Raw genomic sequence first — 19606 nt, forward strand, 5'->3', positions numbered from 1 at the left:
CTTTATACGAAAGGGGGAAAAAGGAAGATTTCTTATACACTTCAACATGTTTTGCTGGAATTAAAGGGCCAGTATCGGGTTTGGAAAAAAGTGGATCACTGTAACGATCCAAAGATAAAGGAATCTCTTGTATAATAGAATCAGTATTCCTAATTTAGCTGATTTTACATTTATTGTCTATAAGTGCAAAATAACGAGTAAGGGGTAATTTTCTGGTGAACTCTTTTAAGTCCCGAAAAAGTTGGAATGAATTAGCAGGTGTAGCTGGACAAAATGAGGGACCCTTAGATAAAAGCAATCTCTCGTTTTCCAATAGAACATGTGTGGATAAATTAAATATTTTTAATTTACCCCCCCCCCCTCCCAACTAAACCCGCCGCTTCCCTCATGGTCTATTTTTCTTTTTAGATTTTTTTTGGGGGTTGTGGGGACTGCTGGATCATTGAAAACTGTGCTCTGTGTGGGGCTGTTGAAGATGTCGCAAGTAATGGGGGATAGGACTGTGGTATCGTTTTCATCTTGGGACTGACTAGAGTTGGTACTAATATGACAGTGTTTACATGGACAGGTCGGGAGCCTAAAAAAGATGCACCATGGGTGGATTCATCAGAATGAAAAAAATTAAACATCAGAAGTAGAAGCTGCACAAACAGTATGATCAAGCAGAGCATTATTCGGGTCAGACTGTGTATTATGCACTGTCAACGCAGATAAATTCAAATCAATAGGGACATTAGAGGACATCATCTGTGGCAGAATATTCTAGCTATATTTATCTGCAATGGATTACCAAAACTACAATCAGAGGTAGGTGTAGATGGAGTCACTGACAATTTACATATAACAGATGCAAGGGAAGGTCTGGATTTTTTCCAACTGGATATTAATAGAGAGTCCTTTTGGATTTTTCAACTTAACACTTTATTTCCTGAAGTTCTTAACAAGATGATAGACAAAACTGAATAATCTGATGTTTTAATCTATTTATTTGTATATTTAGGCTGTATACCTTTGTTCATTGATAATTTATGGTCATGTGATTTTTTTGTCATGTGGGTTGTGCTGTCACATGTTACTTCCGGTAATGTGATCGTTATGACGTGTCTTAGTATACCTGTCTCTTGACTTTTTGATGTCTGTAAAACCCGCCTTAGGAAAAGTCTGAAATGGCCTTGAAACGCGTTGTGTGTAAGTAATAAAGTAAGTAATAAAGTATTCTTCATAATATTACCTGACTCTTCTGATCAAGCTGGCAGCACAATTTTCCTTTCTTCTTCAATCCTCTGATTACTTGCACGCCCTGGTCGACGTGGGAAGCCGCAGCAGCCGGACATCTTCTATTGCTATGCTATTGTAAAGTGTTATTCCTGGATTATGCACAACCTTTCTAGGTGAAAACGTTTGTAATCGTTACTGCTCATTACCCTTTGTTGTTGATAGTCTTGCACATGGGAGCGCTCCTAGTTTTGCTTTTGTTTCTGGTCTGCTGGAAGGCAGACCAGAGAAGAAGACCCCGGGTTGACGGCTGGAGCAGGTATGGGGACCTCCATCCGCCATCTTGGCGGATTGGATCCCCGTGGCTGAGCTGTGGGCAATTCAAACGGCCTGTAGAAGTACAGCATTTCTGCATCTGAGGGGTTAATGGTGGACATCAGCACGATCGCTGATGTCCGCAATTACTGGCAGGTCCCTGGATGCTGAAAGCAGCTGGGACCTGCCATGCATAAAGCAAGTGCAGCTCCTGCGCACGCTTTATGTACAGGACATAAATGTATGTCCTGTTGCAGGGCCCAGGACGTACATTTACGTCCTATCTCCTTAAGAGGTTAAAATGCCCTGTAGTCTAGACTAAATTAAATGGGGCCTGACTGTCTAACCACGGATACATTGATATGTTGTTTTGACAGTTTGCCGACTTATCTGTTACTCAGAGACACAAAATGTTATGTGAACATAGACTAAGACAGCTTTGGCTTTCATACTGATCACGCAGAATTTATTAAGAGGTGCATCCCTCTTGATAACTCCAGGCATATCTGAGGCTGCGTATGGCAGCATTAGAAACCTATACCAGCTCAGAGCTGGAATAGATTTCAACTGCAATTTATGCCTGATAGCACACCCCCTTTGTACAAAATCATGCCCAGTTTGTGTTAGGCCCACCCATTTGGAAAATGCAACGCAGAGCAACGAAAAGTTCTAACATTTTAAATTTCCTACTTTTTTACCGCTTTGTGTCTGGTGCAGAATTTGACAAATACCCTTTCCTAAAGGCCTATTAAAAACATGACCTAGTATTAACTTAACCCTAATGTTAACCCTATTTTTCAACCTCTCATCGCTGTTTTAAAGAAAAGAACACATTCTTTTGAAGACTCATAATACTACAAAAGCAAGTTGAGTTTAAGGTTACTTTATGCTTTGTTTAACCTTATCATGGTATCATAGATGTTATGCAATGACCTAAGCTACTTTAGTAAATAACTACGCAACAGAGGGAGCTTTCATGTGAGTGAGAGATGCTGTGGATTTATGTTTGGACAATACATAGCATATTACAATTGCAAATTTTTTATTGCATCCAAACTACGGACTACATGCAGACATTAACCTGCCGTGTGGATTTTAAATCTGAAGCATACAAATTTATGTTGCCAATTAACTGGATTTTCCTTTATAATAAAGGGTTTAAAAGTTTTTTTTTATATAAATATTTTTTTATATAAAACAATCAAAAACTACAATAGTGTTACATTTTGCAGAGTTAAATTACAGTGGATGGTAGCAGTAGCCATCTGGTACCTAAGACAGGATTTTGTAAGGTCAAACAAATTAGGTGGCAGACATAGGGGGTATTTATCAATGTATTTACTCAGTTTTTTTGGCTTATATTTGTCGCAGTTTTCGTGCGACTTTTTAGATTTGCGACTTTCAATGTGACAAATGCTTTCCGCTGGATTCCAGTCTATACTTATTCTTAACGCGGCATAGCTACTTTGGCTGCAGTACACTATAATTTACTATCTGCGACATTTAACGTTTGTCGCATCTGGCCGCTACAAAAAAAACACATCTAGGAAATATGCGTATCCTCCCGAAAGGCAACCTAAACTAAACCTAGACCACTTAAATGAAATTTTAACTCAAGTAGGTACATATGGAGGAAATTTTAAAAACTTTAAGTAAAATATGAAAGATGTGACTCATACAGTGAGCCATGAGACCATATTTTTTTAGGTAAAAAGGGAAGAAGATGAACCACCATTACAAACTTTACAACAATATAGAGAGAAAGTAAACAGAAACAACCTTCAGCAACTCACCTCCGCAACTAACACTGCTATCTCCTGTTCCGAGAAGTTCTTCTTTTTTTGATAGACCCTATGCTTGCGAGGGAGGATTTCACTGTCTTGTGAGGCATTTAGCTGCGAAGTACCCTCTCCTTCAGAAGACATTTTGGCAGACATGACAGCTTCAACATCCAAAAACAAGACAGATGAGAGGGGAGACCAGACGAGTAAAGATTCACAATGAAAAATGCATGCCTAAATCCATATGAACTCACAAGAAGGCCACAAGCTTTATACATACCTTTAGTTCCGGAGAAATGACGTAAAAAAGGGATAAATTCAACGTTTTTAGCAGCAAGAAAGGTATGGCGGTCGTTTGTGACTAAAAGACGCAGTGCCACTGCTCTTTCAGCATTTGCGGCAAAGTTATTAAACAACGTGTGACAAATGATAACTTTGGCCCACGTCCGTCAAAATAAACACAAAAAAAAAAAAAAAAAAAAAATAGAACTGCTAGTATTGATAAATACCCCCCTGGGGGGTATTTATCAATGTATTTACTCCGTTTTTTTGCTTATATTTGTCGCAGTTTTCGTGTGGCTTTTTAGATTTGCGACTTTCAATGCGACAAATGCTTTCCGCTGGATTCCAGTCTATACTTATTTTTAACGCGGCATAGCTACTTTTGCTGCAGTACACTATAATTTACTATCTGCGATATTTAACGTTTGTCGCAAATGATCACCGTCGGACCGCAACTTAGGCGCATCTGGCCGCCACAACAAAACACATCTAGGAAATATGCGTATCCTCCCGAAAGCCAACTAAACCTAGACCACTTAAATGACATTTTAACTCAAGTAGGTACATATGGAGGATATTTTAAAAACTTTAAGTAAAATATGAAAGATGTGACTCACACAGTGAGCCATGAGACCATATTTTTTTATGAGGTAAAAAGGGAAGAAGATGAACCACCATTACAAACTTTACAACAATATAGAGAGAAAGAAAACAAACAACCTTCAGCAACTCACCTCAGCAACTAACACTGCTATCTCCTGTTCCGAGAAGCTCTTCTTTTTTTGATAGACCCTATGCTTGCGAGGGAGGATTTCACTGTCTTGAGAGGCATTTAGCTGCCAAGTACCCTCTCCTTCAGAAGACATTTCGGCAGACATGACAGCTTTCAACATCCAAAAACAAGACAGATGAGAGGGGAGACCAGACGAGTAAAGATTCACAATGAAAAATGCATGCCTAAATCCTTATGAACTCACAAGAAGGCCACAAGCTTTATACATAATTCAACGTTTTCAGCAGCAAGAAAGGTATGGCGGTCGTTTGTGACTAAAAGACGCAGTGCCATGGCTCTTTCAGCATTTGCGCCAAAGTTATTAAACAACGTGCGACAAATGATAACTTTGGCCCACGTCCGTCAAAATAACCACAAAAAAAAAAGGGTAAAAAAACAAACTAGAACCGCTAGTATTGATAAATATCCCCCATAGTGTATAAATTCCCACCATAAGATCAGTTATGGCCTGATACAATAAAAACATAAATATGAAGGGTGGAAGCTCCTCGAGAAGTACCTGTCCAATCACATATTCACACACACCAGCTGACTCTCACCCTCTCCATCCTAGAAGCATGAGCAGTAGCCAGATTCTCTACACAATCCAGCCATATGTGATCAAATATATGAAGTATTTTATAGAACTGATAATTAATATAGTAATTGACCAATTTTGTTCCACTCCATAATAATCAACTTTCTAGCACAGAATTGTGAGATATGAAAAAAATGGATGTTTGCAGTTATGACATAATAATATGAAGCATTTATAGCTCTCAGTAAATAAACTTGGATTGAAAGTGTTCTGAGGAAATCAAAGTGTTGGTTTATGCCTTCAGGACAGACTGATCGGCTTCATACAATTAAATACAATAAATGGCGCAGTTAATTGTATGAAGCCGATCAGTCTGTCCTGAAGGCATCAATCAAAATTTACCGGAAAACCCCTTTTACCAGGGGAAGATTTGGTCCAACTTCCTCTGAGCAAAATTTGAAATATTACATTTGCAGATTCTATGGAAACATTGCAAATCTGTTGCAAATTCCACAACCATGGGTTTTTATGAGGGCTCATTTTTTGCACCGTGATCTAAGTATTTATCATTACCATTTTTGTTTTGATTGGACTTTTTGATTGCTTTTTATTCATTTTGTTATGGTATAAAAACTGACAAAAAATAAGCTTTTTTGGACTTTGGAATTTTTTTGCGCATACGCCATTGACTGTGCGGTTTAATTAACAATATATTTTTATACAACATATGTTTATATTTATTTACACAGTTATTTTTTTATGGGAAAAGGGAGGTGATTCAAACTTTTATTAGGGAAGGGGTTAAATCATCTTTATTAACTTTTTATTTATTTTTTTAACTTTCTTTTGTAATGTTATAGCCCACATAGGGGACTATAACATGCGGTACATTAATTCAATACACTGATCCCTGCCATTACATTGCAATGCATTGATCAGTGTTATCGGCGGTTGATTGCTCAAGCCTGGATTTCAGGTTTGGAGCAATCAATCGCCGTTCGGACGCGCAGGAGGCAGGTAAGGCACCCTCCTGTTGCGTTCTAGCTGATTGGGACATTGCAATTTTACAGCAATGGTCCCTTTCAGCCCGACTGAGCTGCGAGGAAGCTTTTGCTTTAACTTTTGACGCGGCGATCAACTTTGATCGCCACCTCTAAAGAGTTAATGCCGGACATCAGCACGATCAGCGATGTCCGGCATTAGCCATGGGTCCTGGTTGCTTATAACAACCGGAATTAACCGGGTATGATGCACACTCACCTGCTGAGTGCTCGTCATGCCTTGGAAGCCGCTTATGGACGTTTATAAATGTCCATATGCGGCAAGGGGTTAAAGGGGTACCCCGGTGGAAAACCTCTGTCCATGACACCTCTGTCCATGTCAGGAACTGTCCAGAGCAGAAGCAAATCCCCATAGCAAACCTCTCCTGCTCTGGACAGTTCCTGATGTGGACAAAGGTGTCAGCAGACAGCACTGTGGTCAGACAGAAAAGAACTTCCTCTGTAGTATACAGCAGCTGCTAAGTACTAGAAGGATTAAGATTTTTAAATAGAAGTAATTTACATGGACAATGTAGTAATTTACATGTTCTATATGATTTATATGGACAATTAATTGACTTTTGGAGCTGATTTTTTATGAATTTGGAATTGAGTATATTTTATAGTGAAGTTACTAATTAATTTTACTTATTTTATGGTGGTCACAGTTTAATATTTAATTTTTTAGTTATACAACTGAAATTTTAATACCCCGTATAGTTGATGCCGTGTTTTCACAAGGGCCCTGTGTGACACGGACTCCGCTATTCCATTTATTGTGCATAATACAATTACTAATAAAATTATTAATATTTACATTAATGTCCTTGACCTTGAGCCCTAATATTTTTCTTAAAATTACATTGTATATAATCGACACTGTGGGTATAGGTGTCTATATTGGGTAGCCCAGGTCGATTTGGTAGTTAGACTGACAAGAGTCTCTCCATATCGCTGCTAGACTAATTTACAATTCTGTTTAACTTTCTGGCATCAGTTATTTAAAATAAAAAAAAATCCTCCGGAGTACCCCTTTAAGCCAATCACTGACTGAGAAAAGATTCTTTTGGGACCAGTGATTGGTGTGGTTCCTGCAAGAATGGAACTTTACCAGCAACTGGGAAGTAGAGTGAACGGACCAGGCACCAGGAGCATCATCTGCATGGCAGTGGCGGGGAATCAGGGTAGGTGAGTATAGATTGTCACAGAAAAAAGGCCACAGTTACTGGTTATTGGTAGATCAGTATGCAAAAAACTCAGCCCTATGCCTTGTGTGTTTGACAATAATAATAAATCTCTCTCTCACTCCAGATTGGCTATGACAGCACCCATCCATGGTTTGTGCTCAACTTTACAGATACTGCAAAGAAAGAAAGAAAAGCTGACAATTATGAAACCTTGCATATCCATGAGAAATAAAACATTAGTCAAAATGTATTACCGTAAATCACAAACATTAAAAACGCACTTAAAATAAAATGTGTATCAGAGTGGAGGATACAATAATAAGCTACTACACATAGCCCTATGAGTAAGCACAATAACTAACAGAGGGTCCCCAAATAATGAATAAACAAATGTCAGGTCACACAGTGCTTAAGGAGTACTATACACTTTGACAATGAAAATGTAGAGCTAATATCCAAATATGTGTATCACAGCTACAGGTCCAATCAATATAAGGTGCAAAATTGTAAATGTGAACATAAGTGGCAGTGCTGCATACCAAAAAAGAAGAAACCTAATGGCAAATCAAATAAAACACACAGCACACATCAGACCATATACTATTCAAAGTAAAGATATCCAGGAACCTGTGCCGGTAAGGCGCTGAATATAATAGAGCATAGGTGAAAAATCTTTTATGGGACACGATCAAGAACCCATAGGGGACAACGTCATAGAAATTGATTCCAGAAATAAAATAAAAAAAGGAATTGAAATAAGCGGCACTCACTCTCAGGGCCTTCCTTTTCTCAACGTCTATTAGTCCATCGGGAAAGGAGTTTTCAGTCGGCTTTCAGAGCAGAGCAGATTTTCAGAACATGCTCCACTGGTACAGGCAGTGGCCGTTTTGTGTACTCCTATGCTTCTTTCAGCCTGTATTTTTTTTATTTGTACCCCAACCACCTATACCGTACATATTTTTTGAATCCCTGGATATCCCTTTTAACGTCATTTATACCACATAGTGAATGCATTTATATGTCCTACATAATTGCATTTCAATAAATTTTTATATGGTTATGAAATTCTATTTTTTAAGCAACACATACTGATGTGGCATACTATTAGTTTGGTGCTTTATTTATTTTATTTCTCAGCAGATGAACAGAACTCACTAAGCAGCTTATTCATAAAACCCTTCTAGTTGTAGTGTACAGTATGTAAGCCTTTTCAGTTTGATCTGCTTACTGTATGTGCTACAGCTAGTTTGGCTTAATGGATAGACCTTTCGCACAAAGGGCAGAGAAGGGAAATGATTCATTTATATTATAATAATAGTTTATAGCTATTTATATTACCTGACTTTATATAATAATGATCCTGATTGAGATCCTTGGTACTTATATTGCACTTTATTAGAGAGTATTAAAAAATATAATTCTGGATGATCTTGCTATTCCATCATACCTTGTTCACTGTATTTAAACATTTTAGTAGACCTTGGTATTTGTACTTTTAGCACAAAATGTTATTATTTAGAAGAGTAATGCGTGAGATCTTATGATTGCTGTCATTCAAGGGGTTGTAATAACACTGTAACTGGTTCTACCATCCATCACTTATTTAATACAAACTTAGATATAAGTGATATCAGTTTCTATTTCATATATGTCACGGCCAGCGCTCCGGTCCCACACCCTGACCGCCGTCATATCCCACTGGGAGCGCAGTTCGCATCATGGCACACAGCGGCATGCGAATCGCGGCCCGTGGCTTACCTCCTGCTGCCCTGCGCGCACGCCCCCGCCTCCTAGGGCGCGCGGCACCTTCTCTAGATTTATAGGGCCAGCGCACCACTAATTGGTGTGTGGTCCATCCCATATGTTATTTATGCCAGCTTCTCCCCCACTTCCCTGCCGGATCTTCAGTGCCCCTAGCCTGAGATTAAGGCCTTTTGCCTGTTTGCCTCTCCCAGTGTATCGAGACCTTCCTGCTACATTATTTGACTATGCACCTTTGCCACCTGCCCTGACCTCCTGCTAAGTTTGACTACGCTTCTGCCTCATCTTGCCCAGCTGTGTAGTCGAGCCTTGTCGGGGGTAGCGGCCTGGGTGTCACCTGCCGCAGCAAGCCCATCCTGCCTTGCGGTGGGCTCTGGTGAAGACCAGTGGCACCTGAGACTCTGCTCCCCGATACGGCCCGAGTCATCGCCACACAGGTTAGTAGGATCCACATCCAGCATCGTAACAATATATAGGGGGAAACTACTATGCTTGCTTTGGAGAGTAAAAATCTCTGGTCCCTGGCTTTTCCTGTCAGATATCCTAATGATTGGGATTAGATCGGGACACCAGAGGAACACTGTAGGTACCACGATTTTCAGTCCGAGTCAAAAGTCGGAGGCACTCAAAAAATTACCTGATTGTAGTCACTAACTGACTACAATCAGGTCTGCTGCCCCATAGAAGTTAATGTGTCCAATGCCTGTCCTTGCACAGATGCAATTTCTGATGATTTGAGCTTTAGAAATCAGAACTGTCCATCGGAGGCAGGAATTGTGATGTGAACTCAGCTTAAAGTACAATTGTGAGCAGGCAATATAATCGTTCCTTTTTAAGAATACATCTTTACCTCCCAGCTTGTATAGAATGTTTTCATATGCATAATTTAGGGACACCTTGGCTGTTACACACCGCGCTCCGGTCGCAAGCACCAGCCGTGAGTGCAGTGTCCCCGACCTCCGGGATTCGCATTGCGGGACGAGACCTTCCTGCTATGTATTTTTACTCCGAACCTTTGCCGCCTGCCTTGACCTTCTGCTACGTTGACTATGCCACAGCCTCCTCCTTCGGTACCTCGCCTTGCCCAGTTACCTGTGTGGTCACGCTGTGTTTTTCCCGTCATTTCACTCTCTATCATCAAAAAAACACTGAAACTCTAAAATTAATTATTTTAGAAACTATCCCCATTCATTTACCTAATAGAATACAAAGACTTAATAATCGCGAATCCTTTTGGATTCACAAACTACATACTTTGCACCCTCAAGGTTTTAATGAATGTATTGATACAGTTAAATAATTTGATAATTTGGGATTTAAAAAATTTCCCATCGTTCCATATGGATTAATTTTGAAAGCATCATGCCTTGATTTTTTCCTTGCTCCCTCTGTACTGTTCACCCTGGAGCGCCCCACGGTGTATTTATTTATTCATTTTTTATGTTCTATTATCTAAGTTTTGTTGATTTCTCTTTCTTCTTCTTTTTTATATATAAACATTTTTGTATTTTCAATTCATTTATTGTTTGTCAATCCGGATTCCTGTACGAATATTCACACCCTGCGTTTTCGCCGGTTGCTGTATTCAATACCGCATTAGTCAATTGAGTTTATCTTATTCTCTAAGTAGTGTTCATACATTCCCCTCTGATCAGTTGCGGTTTGGTTTATCGCACTGTCATTTATTTTTTATTATTCTATTTTATTATTTTTTAATAAGATAGCGATATACAATTAAATAATAATTTTTCCATCTTTTTAACCAATTGACATGACTCTTTATACCATATATATTTTTTGAAATAATATCCAACTTGTGTTGTTGAGTGTCGCACCGGCGATTTAGCGGAGCGATTTCTTGAGTCGTTTTGGTGTCATATTCACATCACATGCGATAATTATAATCATGTTATATATATTTATATATATATTTATAGGATTGCATTGTGCTTTCATATTGCTGTCTTATTACTACTTTTGTGATTTCTGTTTATATGTATTTATGTATCTTTTTTTTTTTATATATTGTCATATGGATATGTAATTCTATGTAACAATTCTTTTCAAAAAGCACTCTAATGGTTAATTCCTGGAGGTATATATACCTGTTACCAGCCTCCCTTTGTCATGCCTGATGAAGCTGCGCATGCGCAGCGAAACGCGTTGCATCCAATAAACCCATTGATTTTACTTGGCTGTCTGATGGTTCCTCTCTGCGCCAGACAAACTCCTAACTCCCTGGTCATTCGCTTTTGATTTCATACCTATCCAGGAGGGCTGCAGTGGACCTGCCTTCATATCTCTTCTGCTTCTAACCTTGTTGTGTGTGGGCGCACAACCAACTTTGGTAAGCGGCTTGGGAATTACCTTCCCCTACCCCCACCTGCAAGATCTACTGATCCCGCACATGAGGCGCCTTCCTTCCTTTCTCTAGAGCCGAGAAGTTTGTGACAAATCGAATTTACTGTAAGTTCGCTCATCTCTAATCCCAAGTTTAAAAATTCATGGAATTTTTTTACGTTTGTATTGTTGATTGCCCGCATTTAATCATCCAATATGGTAGCCAACAAAGTTTAAGGAAACAGTGCTGATTCATACTACTTTTGAATAACAGATTAGTATTCCAAATAGAGCAGTACTAATTGTTATATTTTTACAGGTAAATAATCTTACATCACTTTACGCATAACTAATATTGATTTGTATTTTATCTCTTATCTATCTCTAGAATAAAATTAGAAATAAACAGGTGTAAACAGCTGATGAAAGGATTGACATCCAATTATGGTTATTTTTATTTTCTTTCTTTAGCTTCCATAAAATGATATAGTAACACTGACATAACCTTAATTTAATTAGGACCCATGTTTAATTTTAAGGATTAATTGTTGTGTAGGTCACAAAAATGTATTATTTCTTGCATTATATTATCAACAATGGGTAAAACAGCAGCTGAAAGAAAGCGTATGCAGCTATACCATAAGAATGTGTCAAAACAGCTTCAGTCAGTACCGTACATAGTTGTGTCAGACTACATGGACCATCACAAATATGCAGCGTCAGTTTACAGTGAAGAAATAATAAATGATTTCAAGCTCTCCCATCATGGTAAATTTTTGTTGTAAAGTGTAGAATACCATTCTGATGGTGCTACCCAACACTTCAAACAAAAGTTCTCTCTTTCATTTATTACTCTTTGTAATGTTCAGCAACATCACATGACATAGGTACTATTGATGGCATAGGAGGTATAGCCAAACGCTGTGTACGTGAAGCAACAACTGCAAGGAAATTGATCCTCAGAACGCCATGTACTTCTATACATGTGCCAAGAAAATCTGCAAAAAAATCTATTTCTTATATGTAAGTGAAACAGATATCACTGAAAGAAAGGAGCCCCTCGATGACTTATGGAGCAGGGTCAAGCCTAAAGGGGTACTCAAAGGATAGGGGATAAGATGTCTCATCTCGGGTGTCCCGCAACTGGGTCCCGCCGCTAGATCCTAGCCATCACGCCCCCTCCCATACACGTAAATGCTGGCATCACCAATGCACTGACTGGCATCACTCCATGCACTGACTTACCGTACCGCAACGGAGATCGCGGGGGTCCCCAGTGGCCGAACCCCCACAATCTAACATCTTATCCCCTAATCTAACATCTTATACCCTATCCTTTAGATAGGGGATAAGATGTTTAGAGCGGAGTACCCCTTTAAATTGTGTGGGCCTATAATGGACAAACGATTAATGCTGACTTTTATTGCAGATTTTTGCGTTTTCTATGGTATAGAATAACTGAAGCAAGAAACAACGTTTAATCTTATGATATTATATGTAGATATTTTGCACATGATGTATCTGTCATATACACTTTGATGAGTAGTTCTCAGTTGTTTTTGGTATTTTATCCAATTATACAGTTTATATTCAAAATGTTGTATTAATAGTTTTAACTTACATAATTTTTTGAATGCTTCAGTATGTGTCATAGATTTTTGTGCTCAACAAATGAGCAGATATTGTATACTGAAAAAGTATTGTCTATGAGTGGAATTTCCATGTCTTGTAGGTGACCATGTCAGTTTAAGGCTGCTTTCACACTATGAGCATTCATCCATTATTAAACGTCTCATTTTCTGTGTAAAAGCGGACGTTTAATAACGGATGAAATAATGGGTGCTAACGGCTGAATATTCATCCGTTAAGACCCGTTATCCCTCATGTATGGCCGAACACCTATGCCTACAGACTCCCACAGCCGGGACTTCTACTCCCATCATGGAACAGACTTATTTCCATGATGGGAGTAGTAATTCCCTAGCTGCAGGAGTCTGCAGACAGCTGAGGAGGCAACATAAATATTTGTACTACAACCCCCATCTTGGAACAGAGTCTGTTCCATGATGGAGGTTGTAGTACAGGGGCTGAGGGATTGATCGCACTGGGTTTCACTTCTGAGACCTGATTCAATCAGAAGTTATTAAGCAGGGGAGCGGGTGGCATGGTCTGCAACCCTGAGATGTATCATGTGTTTTAACTTTCATTTCTGAATCCCCCGCGGGGAGCCCTGAATGGCCAGTACCGAGGAGCCATTCAGGGCTCTCAGTGGGAGATTAAAAAATGAACATTGTGAGTAGCAGGGGCCATATCTATATTAAAAGCGCTGTGGGGGGCAAGATATATAGCGCTGCAGGGGGGGGGGGCAGGCATATAGCCTATATATCTAGCCCCCCAGCAGCGCATTAGATATGACCCCCCCCCCCCCCCGCAGCGCATGTATAATGTAGCCTCGCAGCGCTATATACCTATGCCATATATGTGAAAAGCATTCTAGCAGCAGCATCGGCCGCTTTTCATACATAGCGCTGCAGTGGCATATGTATATAGAAGCGCTGTGGGGGAGGGGGGGCAGATAACGCTATATGTCTGCCCCCAGTGCTTCTATATACATATACCCCTGCCGCCATATGAAAAGTATTTCTATTAGCAGTGAATAGTGCCGGCAGCCCAGCGCTTGTCCCCATCGGGGTAAATACTCACATATCACCTGCAAGCGCTGCCCTCCTTGTCCTCCTGTTTGTTGTGGGCCACCGGCACTGAGCGCACTGTCATGTAAGAAGCCAGCCAGCAGGCGGAAATTCCGCTTGCTAAAATGCATAGTGTAGTGAATGGTTTTCCGTTCACAAATTCACACTTCGGAAATTGTGAACGGAAAATCCGCTTGGAAATTTCCGCCTGAAGAATGGCGGTGCTCTTTCTTCAGGCGGAAATCCGCAGAGAACACATTGCAGTCTATTGGAGACTGCAGTGTCCACGCAGTCCTAGCGCCGACTGATTCAGTCAGCGCTGGCCGAACTCGGAATCTCCAGGCGGAAATTTTCTGCCTGGAGATTCCATAGTCTGAATCTAGCCTTAAAGTTCATTTTGTTTATCTTATGCAGCCCGGGCATAGGGATACAGCGTACAGTATAGCGTGTCAGCACCGGCGGCCCACAACAAACAGGAAGACGAGGAGTGCAGCGCTTGCGGGTGATATGTGAGTATTTACCACGATGGGGACAGCACAGCGATGAGCTGATAATTAATTGGGGGGGGGGGGGGGGGGGGGCGGGCAGAACAGCGCTCGCGGGTCACATATGATTAGTTCCCTGATGTGGGGACTGCGCAGCCCTGGGCTGATAATTCATTCATTCCCGAGGGGGAGGGGCCAAACCGGTATTGCGGTATGGGGAAAAATTCATATCGTGCAGGACAAAAATGTTGGTATTAGGTATGAACCGGTGTACCGCCCAGCAATAAAATTACAGTGCTGTAATTTCATATACCTGTCAGCTTGCTCGGCTCTCCGGCCCCCTAGCAGGCTGGTGATAGATGCGAGCGGGTGATCGGAGAGCGGAGCTATGCAAAAACTCGCACAAAGGTCGCAGTTCCTATTTTTAGTGCAACTTTTTACAAATCGCTGTCAAAGGCAAGTTTGTAAGTAAGGTCTGACCTGGCTTGCACTTGCGATTTTTTGAAGGGGGTTTTGCTTTTTTTTTTTTTTTTTTTGCTTACGTGCGGCTTTCGCACTTGATAAATTCCAGACCACTGCAAAATGAAAATGGAAAATTGCTTGGGTAGGGCTGACTGGTATTTTATGCTTACCCACAAAAGTCGCACAAAAAATTCTCTAAATCCCTTGATAAATTTCCCTCTATATGATAAAATAAAGTGTACCAATAAAAAGTACAACTTGTCCAACAAAAAACAGAAGCCCTAATACAACTTTCTCAGTGGAAAAATGAAAATGTTATTGGTCTTACACTCCTTTCACACTGCCATTTGTGCCTGGCAGTGTGACGGCCAAGTGAATGGGATCCTCTGTGCCCATTATGACTCCTGTTAGGCTCCGTTGCAAAAACGGACGTTAATGGTGGTCAAAGGAGAGAAAAAAAAAAAAGAGCCCTTAATGTCAGTTTGTAACAGAGCTTTTCACTTAGTGTGAAAGTAGCCTTAGATTGTGAGGAGGAAAAAAATGTGAACAAAAAATAATAATATAATTGCTGGGTCATGAATAGGGTTGCCACCCAGCTGGTAGTGTACCGGTATTTTAATGACTCTGCCGGTAATTTTGTAGAAAAAAAATATGCAAAAGCCGGTATTTTTTAGGAAAGAGCCCCCGGCCACTGTAGACAGAATCAAATGATGCGCCCTTAGGCCTGCAAAAGAGTATTAAATGGTAATGGCACAGGGGGGGATCGGTGGGAGGGGGATAAATCAACTGGAATGGTTATGGCACAAGGGGATCAGTGGAAAAGGGGGATGAATCAATTAGAATGGTTATGATATGGATTTCAGGGGGTGGGTCAATTAAAATGAGTAAAAAGAGTATGGCACAGGGGAATCAATTGAAATGATTACAGCACAGGGGGATTAATGTGATGTCACGCATATATAATAAATTATGCAAATTAGAATGCCAGGTATTTTTGGGGAAGAAAGGTGGCAAACTTAGCGCCCCCCCCCATGATCCACTCTTACTTGGGGTCCCCATGAGTTGTTAATCCACCCCTGCCACCTGCTGTGGACCTCACTGCCAGTACCCGGAGGCTAAGGGGTTAATTTGCCGATGCTAGGTTGGTACAGACATGACATGCCTGGACATGGGCGGAGCTTTCTGTGATGTCACGCATATACAATTAATTATGCAAATTAGCATGGCCGGTGATATTTTGCAAATGTGGCAACTAGAGATGAGCGAATTTACAGTAAACTTGATTCGTCACAAACTTCTCGGCTCGGCAGTGGATGACTTATCCTGCATAAATTAGTTCAGCTTTCAGGTGCTCCGGTGGGCTGGAAAAGGTGGATACAGTCCTAAGAGACTCTTTCCTAGGAATGTATCCACCTTTTCCAGCCCACCGGAAAGCTGAACTAATTTACGCAGGAAAAGTCATCAACTGCCGAGCCGAGAAGTTCGTAAAGAATCGGATTTACTGTAAGTTCGCTCATCTCTAGTGGCAACCCTAGTCATGAAGAGGTTAATAGGGGGGTGTTCACCCCTAATATGTTGAGACAAATCTATCAAGACGTTTTAAAGTTATTACAAAACTTACAGACAAACCCCTTCGGAATAGCATGGTAAAGCGCACTTTGTACGGTCAATTACAATGCGACCTCTTGGCCCCTGAGTGTTCTTAGTACTGGCGCTAGGTGAGAAGGGAGTAATGGAAGGACCATATGTGCCAGTCATTTACTCCAGCCTGACATGGCTGATAAGACAATATTCACACACAGCAGATGTGTCCTAAGATTTATGAAACTGAACTGTGCATGTCTCTCTGGCATATGCAAAGGTCATGCAGATCAATGGAACAGTCCTATCCATTATCTGCTATGTGTGACTACACGCCCGATGTAGACAGCGCCTCCTGCTGCTGGTGTATAGGAAATGGCGGCACCACGCAGCTCTACACGCCCAATGTAGACAGCGCCTCCTGCTGCTGGTGGTGTACGGGAAATGGCGGCACCACGCAGCACTACACGCCCAATGTAGACAGCGCCTCCTGCTGCTGGTGTACGGGAAATGGCGGCACCACGCAGCACTACACGCCCAATGTAGACAGCGCCTCCTGCTGCTGGTGTACGGGAAATGGCGGCACCACGCAGCTCTACACGCCCCATGTAGACAGCGCCTCCTGCTGCTGGTGTATAGGAAATGGCGGCACCACGCAGCACTACACGCCCGATGTAGACAGCGCCTCCTGCTGCTGGTGTACGGGAAATGGCGGCACCACGCAGCACTACACGCCCGATGTAGACAGCGCCTCCTGCTGCTGGTGTACGGGAAATGGCGGCACCACGCAGCTCTACACGCCCGATGTAGACAGCGCCTCCTGCTGCTGGTGTACAGGAAATGGCGGCTCCAAGCAGCTCTACACGTTGCTCCCTTTGTCAGCGCTAGTATGTAGTTTACCTCCTCCCGCCCGCGCACAAAGATGACGCTATTTGACTGAGTCCCCGGCGATCTCGGAAGTGACTGTTGGTTGCCATAGCAAACAGCCATCTTTAGGAAACATGGCGTCTTATGCTGGTGGTGCTGGACACATGGTAGGAATGCTGCATGGCAGGCGGGCACCGGGTGCTTCTCAGCACTTCCCCTCGTTACCGCCGGGTACCTTGGATACCTATGCTCAGCCGGATCCCGTGCAAGACTTCCACCGGCATCTGAACAAGCTGTACAGCCTGCAGCCGTCTGACTCTGAGAGCTTCCGCACGGAGATCAACCTGCTGCTGGACCAGCTCATCTCCCAGGACTACACGGAAGAAGGGCCGGGCATCAAGGAGGGGGTACGGGACCACTGTCCATATAGTGCTGCTAGAGCTGTCTCCTGACCGGTGCCAGTGGATGACATCAGGAAATCATTGCCTTACTACAGGGTGCCACCAAATGCTGCAAAACTTCAACTTCCAGCCTTTGGCTGTCCAGGCATGCTGGGAGTTGTAGTTTTGCAACACCTGGAAGCACCCTGGTTGGGAAACACTACCTTAGTAGATCCCATCTCCCTTGTGTTCAATAAGTTACGTTCACTCAGGCAATAACCACACGTTCTGTCATATGGAAACTGCTCATTTCCATTACAAAAAAAAAAAGATTGATTTCAGTGGGAGATGTGGTACCAAGTGCGATGTTAATTTTCTGCAAGGTCCTGCTCTGAAGCTCCTGATTACTATTGAAATCAATGGGATCTTCATGACAGGACCCTGCCATGCTGACCCTGGCATTACGCTACTTACAGGTGAGGTTTTTGCCCATGTGCATGTAGTCTAATTGCTTGTTTAATTCTGGCGATTTCTCATTATCTACGCCATGTTTTAGGATACAATAGCTGTAAGGCTGGGTTTACATCTGCGTTTGAAATGTCCGCCTGATTTTGAATTTGTCTGATACGTTCAGGCTTTATGAAAAATGAATGTATCTTATTGATTGGAGTGGGTAAGATTTTATTAGATCATATTTGTTCCATTCAACTCTAGTGGAATACAATTATTTTTAAATAAACTGTTGTCAAAAATGTAAACAGATTTGTAAATTACTTCTATTTAAAAAGTATCCGTCACTAAGTAAACTTTCTAAACTAACTCAGGCTATATTCCCTAACTACTCCTAACAATCCTGCCACCCTTACAAAAGTGTCAGAGCTTAAAACAAAAACAAAGCTATGTACCTTACCTTTCTTCTTGCTCACATAGTGAAATCTTCCAGCAAAAGAAATGGGGCATTTCCCAGCAGTCATGATGTCACTGAAGCCTGCTGGGCGACCACTTCCGCCCTCACATTGCTGCAGTGCTGTGGTGAATGGAAGACCTCACGCTCTGTGCAGCAGCTTTCAATCTGTATCTTTCAGTGAGGCTCTGTTCAGCTTTTAGTCTGTGCAGCTGTCAGTGAGGCTCTTTGAGGTGTCAATCAAGTTCAGTGCAGAGAAACCCTTCCTGAGTTTGGTCTCCTGCCGTTACAAGCAAAAGACCAAAATCTGAGATTTTAACTAGACAGAATGTGTTGTGGCTGGGAAGGGAGACCCCCTGGTGGCCAGAAGTATACAGCAGAAAAAGGAACATAAAACTCAACCAGGGGTACGCCAAGGGTTATGCGGGGGTACGGCAATTCACTGACAAATACCAGCCATGTATTGGCCAGTATTTGTCAGTGCAGAGCGGGGATTGGTCGCCGCAGCAGCTCACTATATTGTACCGCAGCTGCAGCTCCACGTGAGCTGCAGTGGCTGCCGGGCTTTACTTGTGATATCCCTGACGTTGCACGGAGGTGCCGACACAGTGCAGAAGGACGACACCCGTCAGTGCGGCCTTCCGACTCATGCCGAACGGGATAGACACAGGCCTGGTAAGCATGTTAAACTAAGTGTAACACCGCAGTATGGGAGTGTGTTATTATATGTATCTCATATATTGGCACAAGGGGATTAAGATGGAGGGGGGAATAATGGCACAAGGGGATTAAAGTATCGCATTAGAAATTAAGTACTTTTCTGACTTCTTTTGTCTGCTGGTACACCGCGCGTAAGTTCCATGCAAGGGGTACCAGCGGACATACTGTCACCCTATGGGGGTACAGTCGCAACAAAGGTTGAGAACCACTGGCATAGAGCACTGTGTTCAGACAGAGAAGTACTCAACTTCCTGTGGAGCATTCAGCAGCTGATAAGTACTGGAAG

The 19606-nt window shown here is 41.9% G+C and overlaps 1 protein-coding gene across 1 annotated transcript in view; it reads left to right on the top strand.

Moving 5' to 3' along the window:
• The first annotated feature begins 17434 nt into the window (after positions 1-17434).
• HEATR6 (HEAT repeat containing 6) overlaps positions 17435-19606 on the top strand; it is a 98099-nt gene continuing 95927 nt past the window's right edge. The window contains exon 1 of the mRNA XM_056557508.1: positions 17435-17723. Coding sequence (XP_056413483.1) covers positions 17451-17723 — 273 coding nt within the window. The 5' untranslated portion in view covers positions 17435-17450. The remainder of the gene's footprint in view (positions 17724-19606) is intronic.

This window comes from Hyla sarda, chromosome 2 (assembly GCF_029499605.1).
Source record: "Hyla sarda isolate aHylSar1 chromosome 2, aHylSar1.hap1, whole genome shotgun sequence".
NCBI lineage: Eukaryota > Metazoa > Chordata > Amphibia > Anura > Hylidae > Hyla > Hyla sarda.